The sequence below is a fragment of the Theropithecus gelada genome, chromosome 18 (genome assembly GCF_003255815.1).
Source record: "Theropithecus gelada isolate Dixy chromosome 18, Tgel_1.0, whole genome shotgun sequence".
Lineage (NCBI taxonomy): Eukaryota > Metazoa > Chordata > Mammalia > Primates > Cercopithecidae > Theropithecus > Theropithecus gelada.
In genome coordinates, this window is record NC_037686.1 from 14,261,156 (window position 1) to 14,274,477 (window position 13,322).

At 40.1% G+C, this 13,322-nt stretch overlaps 1 protein-coding gene and 1 non-coding gene across 3 annotated transcripts in view; one reads left to right on the forward strand and one right to left on the reverse strand.

The window, feature by feature from the left end:
* The window catches only part of GATA6 (GATA binding protein 6), a 32,873-nt gene that overhangs the window by 8,265 nt on the left and 11,286 nt on the right, over positions 1-13,322 (forward strand). For both annotated transcript variants that reach the window (XM_025365697.1, XM_025365698.1), the window contains 3 exons: positions 3,820-3,945; positions 5,139-5,226; positions 5,322-5,425. In XM_025365697.1, coding sequence (XP_025221482.1) covers positions 3,820-3,945; positions 5,139-5,226; positions 5,322-5,425 — 318 coding nt within the window. The remainder of the gene's footprint in view (positions 1-3,819; positions 3,946-5,138; positions 5,227-5,321; positions 5,426-13,322) is intronic.
* LOC112611805 lies at positions 2,454-2,555 on the reverse strand. The gene has a single exon (XR_003116766.1). It is a non-coding gene; the product is annotated as a U6 spliceosomal RNA (small nuclear RNA).

Here is a 13,322-nt window from a genome sequence, read left to right on the forward strand (position 1 = left end):
ACCCCCCGAATAGAATATGCCAGAAATCCACCCACCCTCTCGCCTCCTCACAGCCATATTCTTTTGGGTGCCTTTTACTTTGTCCTTTCCACCTTCTTGGTCACTTCTACCTCTTATCCTCAGGTGTATCCCCAAATTCCATATCTTGGATTGCCCTTGAACCTGGTGAAAATTTATTTGCTCTAACTTTTGTTATTTCGAAATCAGAGAACCTTGTAGAACTTGAGAAAACGTGTGGTTTGTATGTTCTTAAGTTGAGCGTTTTCACCAATTCGCACACCTTGTACTTTTTATCTATTTATTTATTTTTGAGACGGAGTTTCACTCTTGTTGTCCAGGCTGGAGTGCAATGGCGTGATCTTGGCTCACCGCAGCCTCCGCCTCCACGGTTCAAGCGATTCTCCTGCCTCAGCCTCCCGAGTAGCTGGGATTACAGGCATGCGCCACCACGCCCAGCTAATTTTTTTGTATTTTTAGTAGAGACAGGGTTTCTCCATGTAGGTCAGGCTGGTCTCGAACTCCCGACTTCAGGTGATCCGCCCGCCTCCCGAAGTGCTGGGATTACGGGCGTGAGCCACCGCGCCCGGCCACCATGTTTTAAAGAAAGGGAATCCTGATTTCAGGGATTAGTCTTGTATTGTCATTGTTATGTGTGCTTCTTAGCCGGAGAGAGTACCGCTGTAATGGTTAGAGAAAATAAAGGAAAGCTTTCACCAGCCCCATTGTAAGGCTAACATTTGTTTAGCGAAGTACTCATAATCTAATAACCCTTTAAAGCTAAATATGTTACAGTTAGATGCCAGACGTCTTAAGTATCCCAGTAATTTATTTGTTATACTCTAATTAGCAGGAACAAATGCTACCCATGTTGTTTGTGTTAAATAGATTAGAGTGAAATTGCATCACAATATAAGTCTGACGCCTTAAAGAGAAGCAATTAGTTTTATGGTTGGTTTTGTTTTAATGCATTTAAAATAAAGTGGCCGAGGTTAATTTAATGAATGTGTATGCCTTACACTCGTTACAACCTCCCACAGCTTAAAATTTTCTTTAAAGAAATTTTAACTGTAGTGTGTGACTCTCTGTGGGTTTCATTTTTTCTTAAATGCATCATACTAAAGAAGAAAAAGTAGTAAGTGGAAAATATCCCACAGAAGTTCCTTGTTTTCATATAATAGACAACACATGAACAATGAAACTGATTTATTTTTCTGGAAAGGCACTTTGAGCTGAGTACTAACTGAACTCTCAAAGGTAACATTTTCTAGAGATTGAGCAAAAATTTGGTGGAAGAGTAGCCATTTAGGTTCCAGTTGCATTATAAATTTGATCTAGTAACATATTTAGATAGTGCCATTTGTTTTGTGCATGTACCAGTAAAAATAACTTAGAAGGAAAAAAAAAAAAAAAAGAACAGTTTTTAGCATTTCTGAATCAATTAATTTTCTTTGTGCTTAGCAGGTGTCTTGGCCATAACCAAGGTCAGCAAATATGCTTTGTAAATGGGTTATAAATGATACCAATTGAAGGGTGTGTCACTATCAATGAGGTCTCCTTGTGGGCTTCTTATTTATGGTTTTGATGGATCTGGCTTAGTTCTCAGAAACAGAATGTTGAACTCAAGTTTGTTTAGCCAGCAGTATAGAACCAATCACTGTGAATCTGAACTTGCAATACATTGCAAAGTAAGAGATTTATGGTGTAACTTGAATTCCTTGTCAGTGAGGAATATGACTGAGATCGCTTGTTACAAGGAACTTTTATAACCCATTCACCTGCATTTCACATGTTTATGAGGACTGGCTTCACTTATGATCTGCAGTTGACAGTCATAAAGTCCTTTGTTATAATGGCAAATTCTGATAACAAGTTTGCTTCACATTGGCTCCAAATTCCACTGGAAACTGTCATAAATGACTGGTTTATAAAGTGAACCTTCCTGTCCCTCATTTACTGATTTCACATTTATGAAGAAAAAGGAATCCTTTCCTAAAAAATTATTTTCTTTTAACCACAAAGAAAAAAGAAAAGCCTGGATGTGTAAAGTTTTGTTAATATGTTGTCGTGATTTTAGCAAAGCAGTTTCCCAGGTAGCTCTCCTGTGAGCCAAGCCATACTCATTTCAACTAAAGGCAAATTGATTCTTAGCGCTGACTTCTTAGAAATGTTGTAGTGCTAAAACGTTTGCCAGTGTCTCTTTGTGTTTATAACTTATCTGTAAAGAGTGATGCTAAGTAATGCAGCAGGATGTGAATCATAAATGCAAATTTTAATTTCATCTTTTAAATTTGCCAGCAAAAATTTTGGAAGTCTCTGTCCTGTAATCTGTGAATATTCGATACATATTCAATTTACATTTCTCTTCTTCATTCTTTACAATTGATTTTTCTTAACTTCGCAAATTTTGTAATTTTCAACTTGGTTTGGTCCCAAATCTTTCTCTAATTTTTTTTTTTAATATGGAAAGCTTCACGAATTTGGGTGTCATTCTTGTGCTGGGGCCATGCTAATCTTCTCTGTATCCTTCCAATTTTACTATGGAAGCAAGCATGCATTTTTTTTTTTTTTTAACTGAAGCTATGTCACAATTTTTATAGTAATTTACAGCATTTAAAAGGAAATTTAAGCTTGGCAACTTAAAAACAAGTTTTATATTTTGCCATTCTGGGTAGGAAATTATATTAGCTTAAACTCCCATCCTTTATAATTAACATGTAGTAATCTAGAGATAATAAATTCCCTTTAAGGATGTTGTGGGCATAAAGAAAACATGGAAATAGGAGTGACAGTGGCAGACAGGTGGCCTTTTACCTTTTCTGGTAATACCAATTAACCCTTTGTATGAACAAAAGTTGAGAATAATACTGATAGGGCAAATATATTAGTATCACTGCATCTAAGACAATGGCAGCATTAACATGATGCCATAAAATTTGCTTGTGTCTTTTGTAAAATAGATAAAACAAAAATACAGGCAGCAGGCAATCATGATGGTAATTATGGAATGTGCTCAAAGATATTTCTTTTTTTTTTTTTTTTACAAAACATTTACCCCTCTTCTGAAATCCATTTCCATTAATGTACTTTCAAAGTTTCCATTAATCTACTTTCAAAGGCCCTTTCAAAGTTTCTGGTTTACTCCTTTACATATATCTGAGAAACAGACCTGATGATCTCCAGTTTTCAGGGGAAGTGGAGACTGCCCAGAGCCATTTAGCACATTGGCAAGTGGCTTGTGATTGCATTTCATGACTTAAATCTCAGACCTGTGATAGTGCACCGCCAACTGCTGTCCACGGTAGGGGGCGGGCCCGGGGGGGAGGTGGGGCACTCTCATGTTGATGTCTACCTGCGTTGTTACTTCCGGTGTGTTTTGAATATAACTCTATTTGGCCAACTTTTAGAAAATCTTTTAATTCCCCTAAAAAAGATACCAGGAGTATCTGGGAAACTCTAAATTGGAGAAGAAACCGTGGGTGAAACTCTCCTTGTTAGGACGCTGGTAAAAGCTTTGCATGAAGTTGTTGGCCAACTATATGACTGCTCCCTGGTATTCTTGAATCCATGGAGATAGGGTAGCTGGAGGAGTAAATCAAATCTATAGGGTCTAGCACACTATGCAGACCTCAGATTTCTTGGTCCAGAAAAGTCAGTCTAAGTACACTGCAATTTTTTTTCTTAAGGACCATTTCATTTATAATAAAATAGATACATGCTTGTTGATGACAGGGACAAAATACCTTAATGTATGTATGTAGCATATATATATATATATATGTCACTTATGTTTTTCCACTTATGTTCTTGTACTGTTTCTAGCCTTCATCACGGCGGCTTGGATTGTCCTGTGCCAACTGTCACACCACAACTACCACCTTATGGCGCAGAAACGCCGAGGGTGAACCCGTGTGCAATGCTTGTGGACTCTACATGAAACTCCATGGGGTATGCCATGTATTCTGCTCACTTATATATACATTTAGTGTCTGGTTTGTATGTGATTTCAGTTACAAAAAATCAGCAAATGAAAGATACTCAAGTGAAAAATTTGAATGCATGTGATTTATTACTGAATATGTTTAATATATTCAGTGTACATACTGAATATATTTACTTTATTGAATCGAAGGTGCTTTTAATTATAATATGAAATATTATCTTATGCACAAGTAGGAGACAAAAAATGCCACCAATTGAACTATTGCAAACGTTCATTTAAGACACATTCCAGTTTTCAAAATGCGAAAGTGTGAAAAATGTGTATTTTAGAATGGGTAATATGGTAGTAACCATTTTTAAAACTGCACAATTAAGGAAATCAATCAAAAATGCACAATCACTGGTCTATATATCTTAATAATTTTGAATGTAATCAGACATTTATGCAAAGGAATAATGCATTTAATAGTTACAGTTTGAAATATTTCATAGTTCATTTTAAAGGATTGCACAAAGCATTATAAACACCTCAATCTTAAAAAATAGAAAAATAACCTTGCATCTGTAGGAGGAAGGAAATACATGATCTCTTTGAAATAATTCTTATTCAGTGAATAGCTACTCAGTTCAAACAATAAACGTTAAGTTGAAGGAATTAAATTCTCCTTGACAAATCATCTCATTCTTTCTGAAGGAATCTCTGCATTTGATGAGGAAAGTGTAGTCTTTGTGCACTTGGGATCTCTTGAGTGTGTATAAAAATTGGATTGAAATTTATGCCAAGTTCTTTTTTTTTCTTGTTTCTTTTTCTTGTTTTGAGATGGAGTCTAACTCTTATTGCCCAGGCTGGAATGCAGTAGTGCTCTCTCGGCTCACTGCAACCTCCACCTCCTGGGTTCAAGTGATTCTCCTGCCTCAGCCTCCCAAGTAGCTGGGATTATAGGTGCCTGCCACCATGCCTGGCTAATTTTTGTATATTTAGTAGAGACAGGGTTTCGCCATGTTGGCCAGGCTAGTTTTGAACCCCTGACCTCAGGTGATCCGCCTGCTTCGGCCTCCGAAAGTGCTGGGATTACAGGCATGAGCCACTGCGCCCGGCTGCCAAATTCTTTTAAATGAGGGCTTTTAGTACCAATGTTGGGTCTTTGATTTTTCTTCAATATAATATTAAATTTATGGCCTATGTGAAAATTTTTTAGGTGCCCAGACCACTTGCTATGAAGAAAGAGGGAATTCAAACCAGGAAACGAAAACCTAAGAACATAAATAAATCAAAGACTTGCTCTGGTAAATATACTAAAATGACATTTGACTGTAAAGTATTTGCCAACCTTAACAGTAGAGCATATGTGTATTTATAAGGTTAATTTTGACTGTTGCAGGTAATAGCAATAATTCCATTCCCATGACTCCAACTTCCACCTCTTCTAACTCAGATGATTGCAGCAAAAATACTTCCCCCACAACACAACCTACAGCCTCAGGGGTAAGTGTTAAAACAGCATAGACTCCTAAATGACTGGGTTGCTCTCTAGTAAATTATCTCAAATTTTATCTTATCTGGTAGTACAATAATCTAAACCAACAGTTCAGTTTAGTTAGTTGATACCTAAGAATAGTTTTCAGAGGAAATTACATTTAAATGTCAACAAAATGACAAACTTAAGTACTTTACAAACCTCTTAATTAAGATCTGTATCATTTTCTTTATGGCTAAATTAACTCAAGTAAAAGCAAGAAGTTTTGGTTTAAAGAGTTTTAAATTGTTTTCTTTCCAGGTTTTTATCAGAGTTGCTATATATATTATGTATATATATTTATATATTTCTAATGTAGATCAGAAGAACTATGAGGTCAGTGGTGCCATCGATCACAGTGCCTGTAACATTTAAGTAGCTTTTGTTTATCGTATTGATTCCAGCTTTTTTAAATCATCCACCCAAAGCGAAGCTCATCATAAAGCGTTATGTGCTGCTGTACTCACTGATTTCCTTTGCCCAATTGTGTTCTTGCTGGGAGAGCTTGCCTTCTTCTAATGCACCTTAATTGTACCGGGGTTTATTTCAGCTACGACAAAACCTAGGAGTGATTTGTGCCACTGTGGACGGGAGATGCCTGGGTCTTTGTGAGGATCACAGACTTAGCTTCTTGTAAAGCTGTGACCAAAACTCAGTTTGCCTCAAGTAAAGAGCATCTTCCCACCCTAATGTTTCCCAAATTTACCTAGAATGCCCTTCGAAAAAATACTGGGCCTTCCCTCAGACCTCAGTGAGCTCCAAGGCAGGGCCTCCGGTAAGCAGGACTCTGAAATGTACCCTTGTGACCCTTGGGACTATACCGAGACTAGATTAGGACTAAACACCAGCATTTAAATGCCTATTTACTTAGTAATTGTTTTCTACATTTAGTTTTATCCTGAAATTATTTGGGGTACTTTAAAATACTAGAGATTCCTGGGCCCCACCCTGGATTTTCCAAGTCAGAGTCTCTGGGTGTGGGGCTTAGATATCTGTTTTTGAACAAGTGCCCCAGGTGAAATTGGAACTACTGCCCCGGAGGTGTTTGGGAACCACAGACCTGGTTTCTTTCCACCGTATTTTTACTGGCTTTAACAAACAAAAATTAAATATTTAAAACAGAATGTTTAAACTGTGCTTAAAATTATATTTGATATTTTTCTTTGTCCTCCGACCCAAATTCTTTTGAGCTTTTTCTGAGTTTCACAAGGGAAGAAACCTTTTAGTTGTTTTTTGTTGCAGACTCATGGTAAAGCATGTTTTTAGGCTTTATAAAGGTGGACTCCATGCCAGGGCGTTGTGTTTTACAGACAGGTTAGATGTAACTGAGGATTGAAAGTGGTAAATAGAACATGTTTCTTGGGAAATGAAAAGATTATTTAAAAACTTTTTTTTTCTTTTTTTTTTCTTTTTTTTGAGGCTGAGTCTTGCTGTCACCCAGGCTGGAGTGTGCAATGGTGCAGTCTCAGCTCACTGCAACCTCCACCTCCTGGATTCAAGCAATCCTCCTACCTCAGCCTCCCGAGAAGTTACGATTATAGGCATACACTACCTCACCCAGCTAATTTTTTTTTTTTTTGAGACGGAGTCTCTGCTTTGTTGCCCAGGCTGGAGTGCAGTGGCACGATCTCAGCTCACTGCAAGCTCCGCCTCCCAGGTTCACACCATTCTCCTGCCTCAGCCTCCCGAGTAGCTGGGACTACAGGCGCCCGCCACCTCACCCAGCTAATTTTTTTGTATTTTTAGTAGAAACGGGGTTTCACCGTGTTAGCCGAGATGGTCTCGATCTCCTGACCTTGTGATCTACGCGTCTCGGCCTCCCAAAGTGCTGGGATTACAGGCGTGAGCCACTGCGCCCGGCCAATTTTTTTTTTTTTTTTTTTTTGTATTGTTAGTAGAGACGGGATGTTGGCCAGGGTGGTCTCGAACTCTCCTGACCTCAAGTGATCCACCTACCTAGGTGTCCCAAAGTGCTAGGATTACAGGCCTGAGCCACCGTGCCTGGCCTAAAAATATCCTTTATTATGCCCTAGTCCTCAGGAGCAATTGTGTAGCTAGAGGCAAAACAATTTGGTTTTCTAAAGCAGGGAGGGAGCTGCCTTCTCTCCTAACTGAAATGAGGACTGCTGCCAGCTCCAAGTCACTTTTGTTGGTGGTACAGTCCAGCTTAAATGTGGCAAAAAGACTAATTTGAATGATAAATTGCACTGAAGTCGATATATACCCAAAGTGGGCTTGGGGACTTGGAACCATTGTGGGTGAAGTCTTGTGATTTTGTGATGTAAAATTTCCAAATTGGCTATTAGCAAGTCCTATCAGTTGCCCTCCAGGGAAAGGAGTGAAAAGGCAGTGGAAAGGGCCAAGGTCTGGCTAGAAGAAGGGCCTTGGGAGTTCTATCTCTGATCCTAGGCTTACTGTCCAATGATCTCTTGCCAGGGCAGAGCAAATGGAGGTGGCTTGCTGGTCAGTGCTCTTCAGAGGAAAGATCAGTTCCCCACCAGGGAGGAGGCAAAGCAACAAGGATGTTAACGATGGAGTTTGAGAGTACTAGTTTCATACCAGGTCTTCAGCTGCAAGCTTCCATCCCTTCCGTAGCCTAGGCAGCCTCCATGGGGACTGAGAAGCTGGGAGTGGCTGGTGTGAGCTGCAGCCAGGGGGCATCTCTCCAGCCTCTGGGCTGGGCTGCAGAAATGCTGTCTGACTGCAATTACCTGGGCAGGGGGTAGGGTTGCTGGCCTGCCTACAGACCTCCCCAGTTCCCCAGGGACTGACTCCTGGCCTTGTTCCGAGCACACGGCTGGTGCCTGGGCTTGCAAGGTTTTATTTCATGGATGTCTCCAAAAGCCTCTACCTGCTGTGGCCATTGTGGGGAAACAGCTACTCGTCTGCTGGCTGCCTTTGGAAGCTGTCCCCCTGTAAGAATACCTGTAGTAGGCTTGAGTGGTTTCCCTAGGTTGTTTTCATGGCGTGCCCGCATATGACCGTAGATCCCTTAGCACTTTTTGATGTCCTCTCTGGGTGGGCTGAGCCTTCATGTGTATGGCATGGCCCATGTGGCAGCCGAGTAGCTATGAAGAGTCTGCTGGAGGAGCCATCTGTGAACAGCTGGTAGAAGCATTTTTAAAAGGTGGCTGTGTTGACAAAGGTGTGTCATTTTCCCATTTTGGTCACAGTGCGTGATGTTAGACGGCAGCTGGCTTTGTGACTGATTGCCTATAGGATTTTGTGAAATGCTGTGCGTGAAGAAAATATCAGATCCACATAGCAAGGTTGTATCTGGTGTTTAGAAAGTATATGTATTACATACACAGCACTGAGGTTGGCTTGGAGTTTAAGCCTCCTAAGGTAATGCGTCCACCCCACGGATCTCCAGCGCTCCCTGTGACTGACTGGTAGAAATTAGTAGTGCAGGGTGACTCTAGTTTGATGGGGCCACGGAGCTACAAAGCAAAGGGCGATCTCAGGCACACTCCCAGCAGAAGTCGGAACTGGGGGCCACATATCCCTCCATTTAGAGGTATAAGTAGCAGTATCACTGCCCTTCTTTAATGACTGTGAGTAATAGCAAGGAAGTAAAAAACTGTTCCAGAGGCCCATATGAAACATGCTATTTACTTTAATTCCCCCTTGAAAAATCAGTTGTAGATCACCGGTAGGCATTCCCAGCAGGCTTATTTTAACTCCTGGGACATGACAGGAACAGGGTTCTGACCTGCCTTTCATGCGGCCGTTTAAGTGATGGCACCGGGGCCTTAGCATGATACCAGCGTCCTGAGCTCTCTTGGCCAGGGTGAAAGGAGCCACAGGAGCTGAGTATCGTGGAAGGGGTCTATCGTGGTTGTCTGCTTCTGGGAGAGGGGGCTCCAGGGCTCCCCTCCCCTAGCAGGAATGAAGGTGTGGGCGTAATTCCTAGGGCACGGCATTCTTCCGGGATAAGTTGTCCTAATGCCATGAAAATGTTTGTGCTGCTCTGAAACCTCATGTCTTAGCTTTATATACTTGTTAATCTGTGCTTTCATAGACCTGTGTCTGAGCAGAAAGGAGACATTCCTTCGGATAAGAGTCAGCAAGTCAATGCCCTCGCCACCGGATGACTCAGTTTCTCTTGGTTATATAGGCTGTGCGTGTGCTACAGGCACAGGGAGGGCTGTGTGTTTCTGTCTGAGATCAGGAGGCCTCATGGCCATGCAGCCCTGCTTAAAATATTGCCTATTTTTTTTCTTTTGAAATTATTTTTATTTATTAAAAATGTATGTTAAACTTAATTTGTGATAGATGGTTTCTTTCTGTGGCAAAAATAGTCTTTCTTTCTGGCTAAGAATTTTCTTATCTATGCAGATTTACTGAAAAATGTATATTTAGTTGATCTAAATAGATAATCAGATTTTCTTTGGGCTGGGCGTGGTGGCTCACCCCTTTAATCCCAGCACTTTGGGAGGCCGAGGCGGGTTGATCACCTGAGGTCAGGAGTTTGAGATCAGCCTGACCCACATGGAGAAACCCCATCACTACTAAAAATACAAAATTAGCCAGGCACAGTGGTGCATGCCTGTAATCCCAGCTACTCTCAGCAAGAGAATCTCTTAAACCCGGGAGTTGCAGGTTGCAGTGACCTGAGATTGCATCGTCACACCCCAGCCTGGGCAACAAGAGCGAAACTGTCTCAGAAAAAAAAAAAAAAAAACTTCTTTGGCTTTTGTTCTCTATGGATTGTAAGAATATTAAAATCCTTTTTTCCCTTGAATTTCGTTTATTGACAGAATTGTATTTTATAGTTTTTTTTGTTGTTGTTGTTGTTATTTAGGAGAGAAACATGGTAATGTTCTATTTCTGCAATAAGATTTAATAAGTAGTCCACAAATGGCCCTACTCCTCCTATTTCTCCTCTTATAACTCAAAATTTGTAAAACTGGAGGATACTTTATAGCTCAATCCCCAAATTTTATAGATAAAAAGTTGTCTTAATTTCTTTTGTAATAGGGATTAATTTGAAGATGAAATTAGCAATAATATCTGAAGATGGCAGCTACAGAAAAATTAGCAATAAGACAATGTCTGAGAATGAGAAGTCACTGAACATATTATACCTGCCTAAAAGTAGTTTTTATAAATAATTGTTTTAAAAAATTAGGCCAGGTGCAGTGGCTCATGCCTGGAATCCCAGTTCTTTGGGAGGCTGAGGCTGGAGGATCACTTGAGTCCAGGAGTTAGATCAACCTGGGCAACATAGCAAGACTCCTGTCTCTTTCTATTTCTAAAATAAAATGAAAAAAAAAATGTAAACCCTATTTAAGTTAATATTAAAACTACCCATATAATATTAAAATCATCATTAAACATAAAGTATTGAAGGTAAGTGGAGAGAGAAATATATCTGACCAGCCCTTGCTTTACTAGTCCTTGTTCCATTTGAGTAAAACAAAGTGCCACATCTGGAATTGTTTAAAACATGCAGGTGGTAGGGGTGGGTGGAGAGAGACAGGGGTGGAGAGAGACAGGTATAGACATAGATACTACTGGTCAGATTTGGACGTGCTTTAAAGGAGTGATAGCTAGAGTTGGAGATGGCTTCACAGAGTAGAGGCAATTACAATTAGTTAGGATTTTTACAAGGAAAAAATTGGGACAGAGGTATCCAGGAAAGAAGAAGGCATGGGAATCTTTGGAGCTGAAGGGAAATAGTTAGTTCATTGTGGCTGGAGTGTAGGGTGTAAGAAGCCAAAGGCAGGAAGTGAGGCTGATAGAACGGGTGGAAAGTAGATAGTTGAAAATATTTCAAATCTACGTCAGGGCCCAAATGATGTGATGGACTTTATTTAAATCCTGCTTCGGTGACAAATGTGTTTTCTGTCTGTACACTTGAGTCCAACAATTAGGACCTTCTTACTGGAGGGTTCTGTATTTTGATAATTGATGTAAACAAATGCAGCATGCGCCTGCTTGTCAAGTTTACAAGCAGAGTTTCCTCCTCACAGTTAGGGAGGAAAAACATCTCCGGCAGCTGGTTCTATGCGCTGACTTTCTTTAGGCCGGCACTGGATTTCTCTGCCTCCAGGGATTCTGGGGGCCGGGTGGTTGGAGTGGCTGCCTGGTTACCTCTTCTAATGGAAACGTATTAGACATGGCGTGTTAGGGATGGGAAATGTGTGTCCTCACCTTTGTGGGGCATTGCTGGTGATACACAACTTCCACAAAGAGAGGTGGACAATAACCTGAGAGATAGAGACTCAGGTTCCTCGCTGGCTGCATCTGGGCCTGTTTGGGTGTATCTTAACCACTCTTTTGTTCTGTTTCTTGCTAGTAAATAGGTGTCATCGTTCCCGTCCCCTGTGTGCTTCTAGGATGCTGTGTGTTTAGCTAGACCTATTTCCCTAATGTAGTCACCCCTGAGCTGTGTGGTCGTTTGAAGGAGTTAAGCACCCATAAGTGCTTGTGGCCAACAGCAGTGATCTAGGGACTGACTCAAGATTATTTGGTGTGCTTTATAAGGCCTCTGAAGAAAGCTTAGGCAGGTAAATATTTTAAATGGTTTTTATAGATTTTATTTCACATATAATATTTGCATCCCGTGGTGGAAATAGAAAAACACCTTAGTAGGTCCTGTAGCTTACTATGCATTTTCCAGTGGAGGGGGAGTCTTTATTAGCAGATTTACACTCCGCTGTCTTTTTCTCCAAGTTATGGAATTATTTTTGATTTACTGTGCACTATGGTTGGTCACAAAATTATAGTTCCTGTGAAAGAGCTGAAAGGAACGTTTGTGAAGGACTTGTGTTGTGCTTATACTGTTAAGTTGCTCCGAGGAACCTATGAAGGCGAGCTCTAATGCAAGAGACTGCTGGGGCTGGAGCAGAAAATTACTGCTTCATTTTTAACTTGAATATGCCACAGAGCTTCTAGAGGACTCGAGAGGCAAACAGTGGTGGATTGGTCTTCGATTTTATCATAGTGCTCTTGCTTTGGAGAAGTTTTTCCTTTTCCTATACTCTCTCACTTATAAGATAGTGAACATAGGGAGGCAGGAAATTAGTTTCTGTCAGGTACCTTTTATGTGCCAGGTGCTTTAGATACATTTTATTTTTTACTCCTCCTTCTAAGTGAGATGCAGAAGGTAAAGAACAGTTCCCAGGTCCGGTGTCAAATTGAGAAGCAATTGGCCGCAGGTCTGGCTGATGCGGTCAATGTTGTTGCCACTACAGCGTGTTAGATTAATATGTGATATCAGTTCATTTCTTTGAAATCTTTAGAGAGAAGAAAGAATGTTTTCTTAAAGAAATTTGACTAACTTTGATTAATAATTTCAGCATCAGATATCCTCCCACTGAAACAGGTGGGAAAATAGTGTGAGAGAAGTTTTTTGCTCTTGACCAGGAATGTATTTAAGGCACTTAATGCAAATTTTCTTATCAGTGTTATACTTAGAAAACAAATGTGTAGTGGTAGTAAGAATATGGCAGTTGGGTAACATTAAGTTAAAAAAAAAAGTAGTAAAAATTAACTTTTGTTGACATAGCTAATGTGGTTATAACAAGGTTCTTTTAAGAGAAACACAGATTGCAGTACTGAAATCTTCTAATGCTACGATTTAAATCCATACACAAGCAAATGCTAAGTTTTGGAACTTTTCAGAATGTTCAAATTATCTTTAATGAATATTTATGAAGAAATCACTGTAAAAGCATTTCTTAATAGGCAAATACCTATTCTTTTTTTTTTTTTTTTTCAGAGTCTATCGTCCAAAACACTCGTTTCTAAATGAGTAGCAAAGGGGTTAAAAAATCATTAATCTCCCAAAGGGTCTGTGAGAGAGTTGTGTGGTTAGATATTATTATTGCCTCATTTATAAACCAAGATCCGGAGTGACTC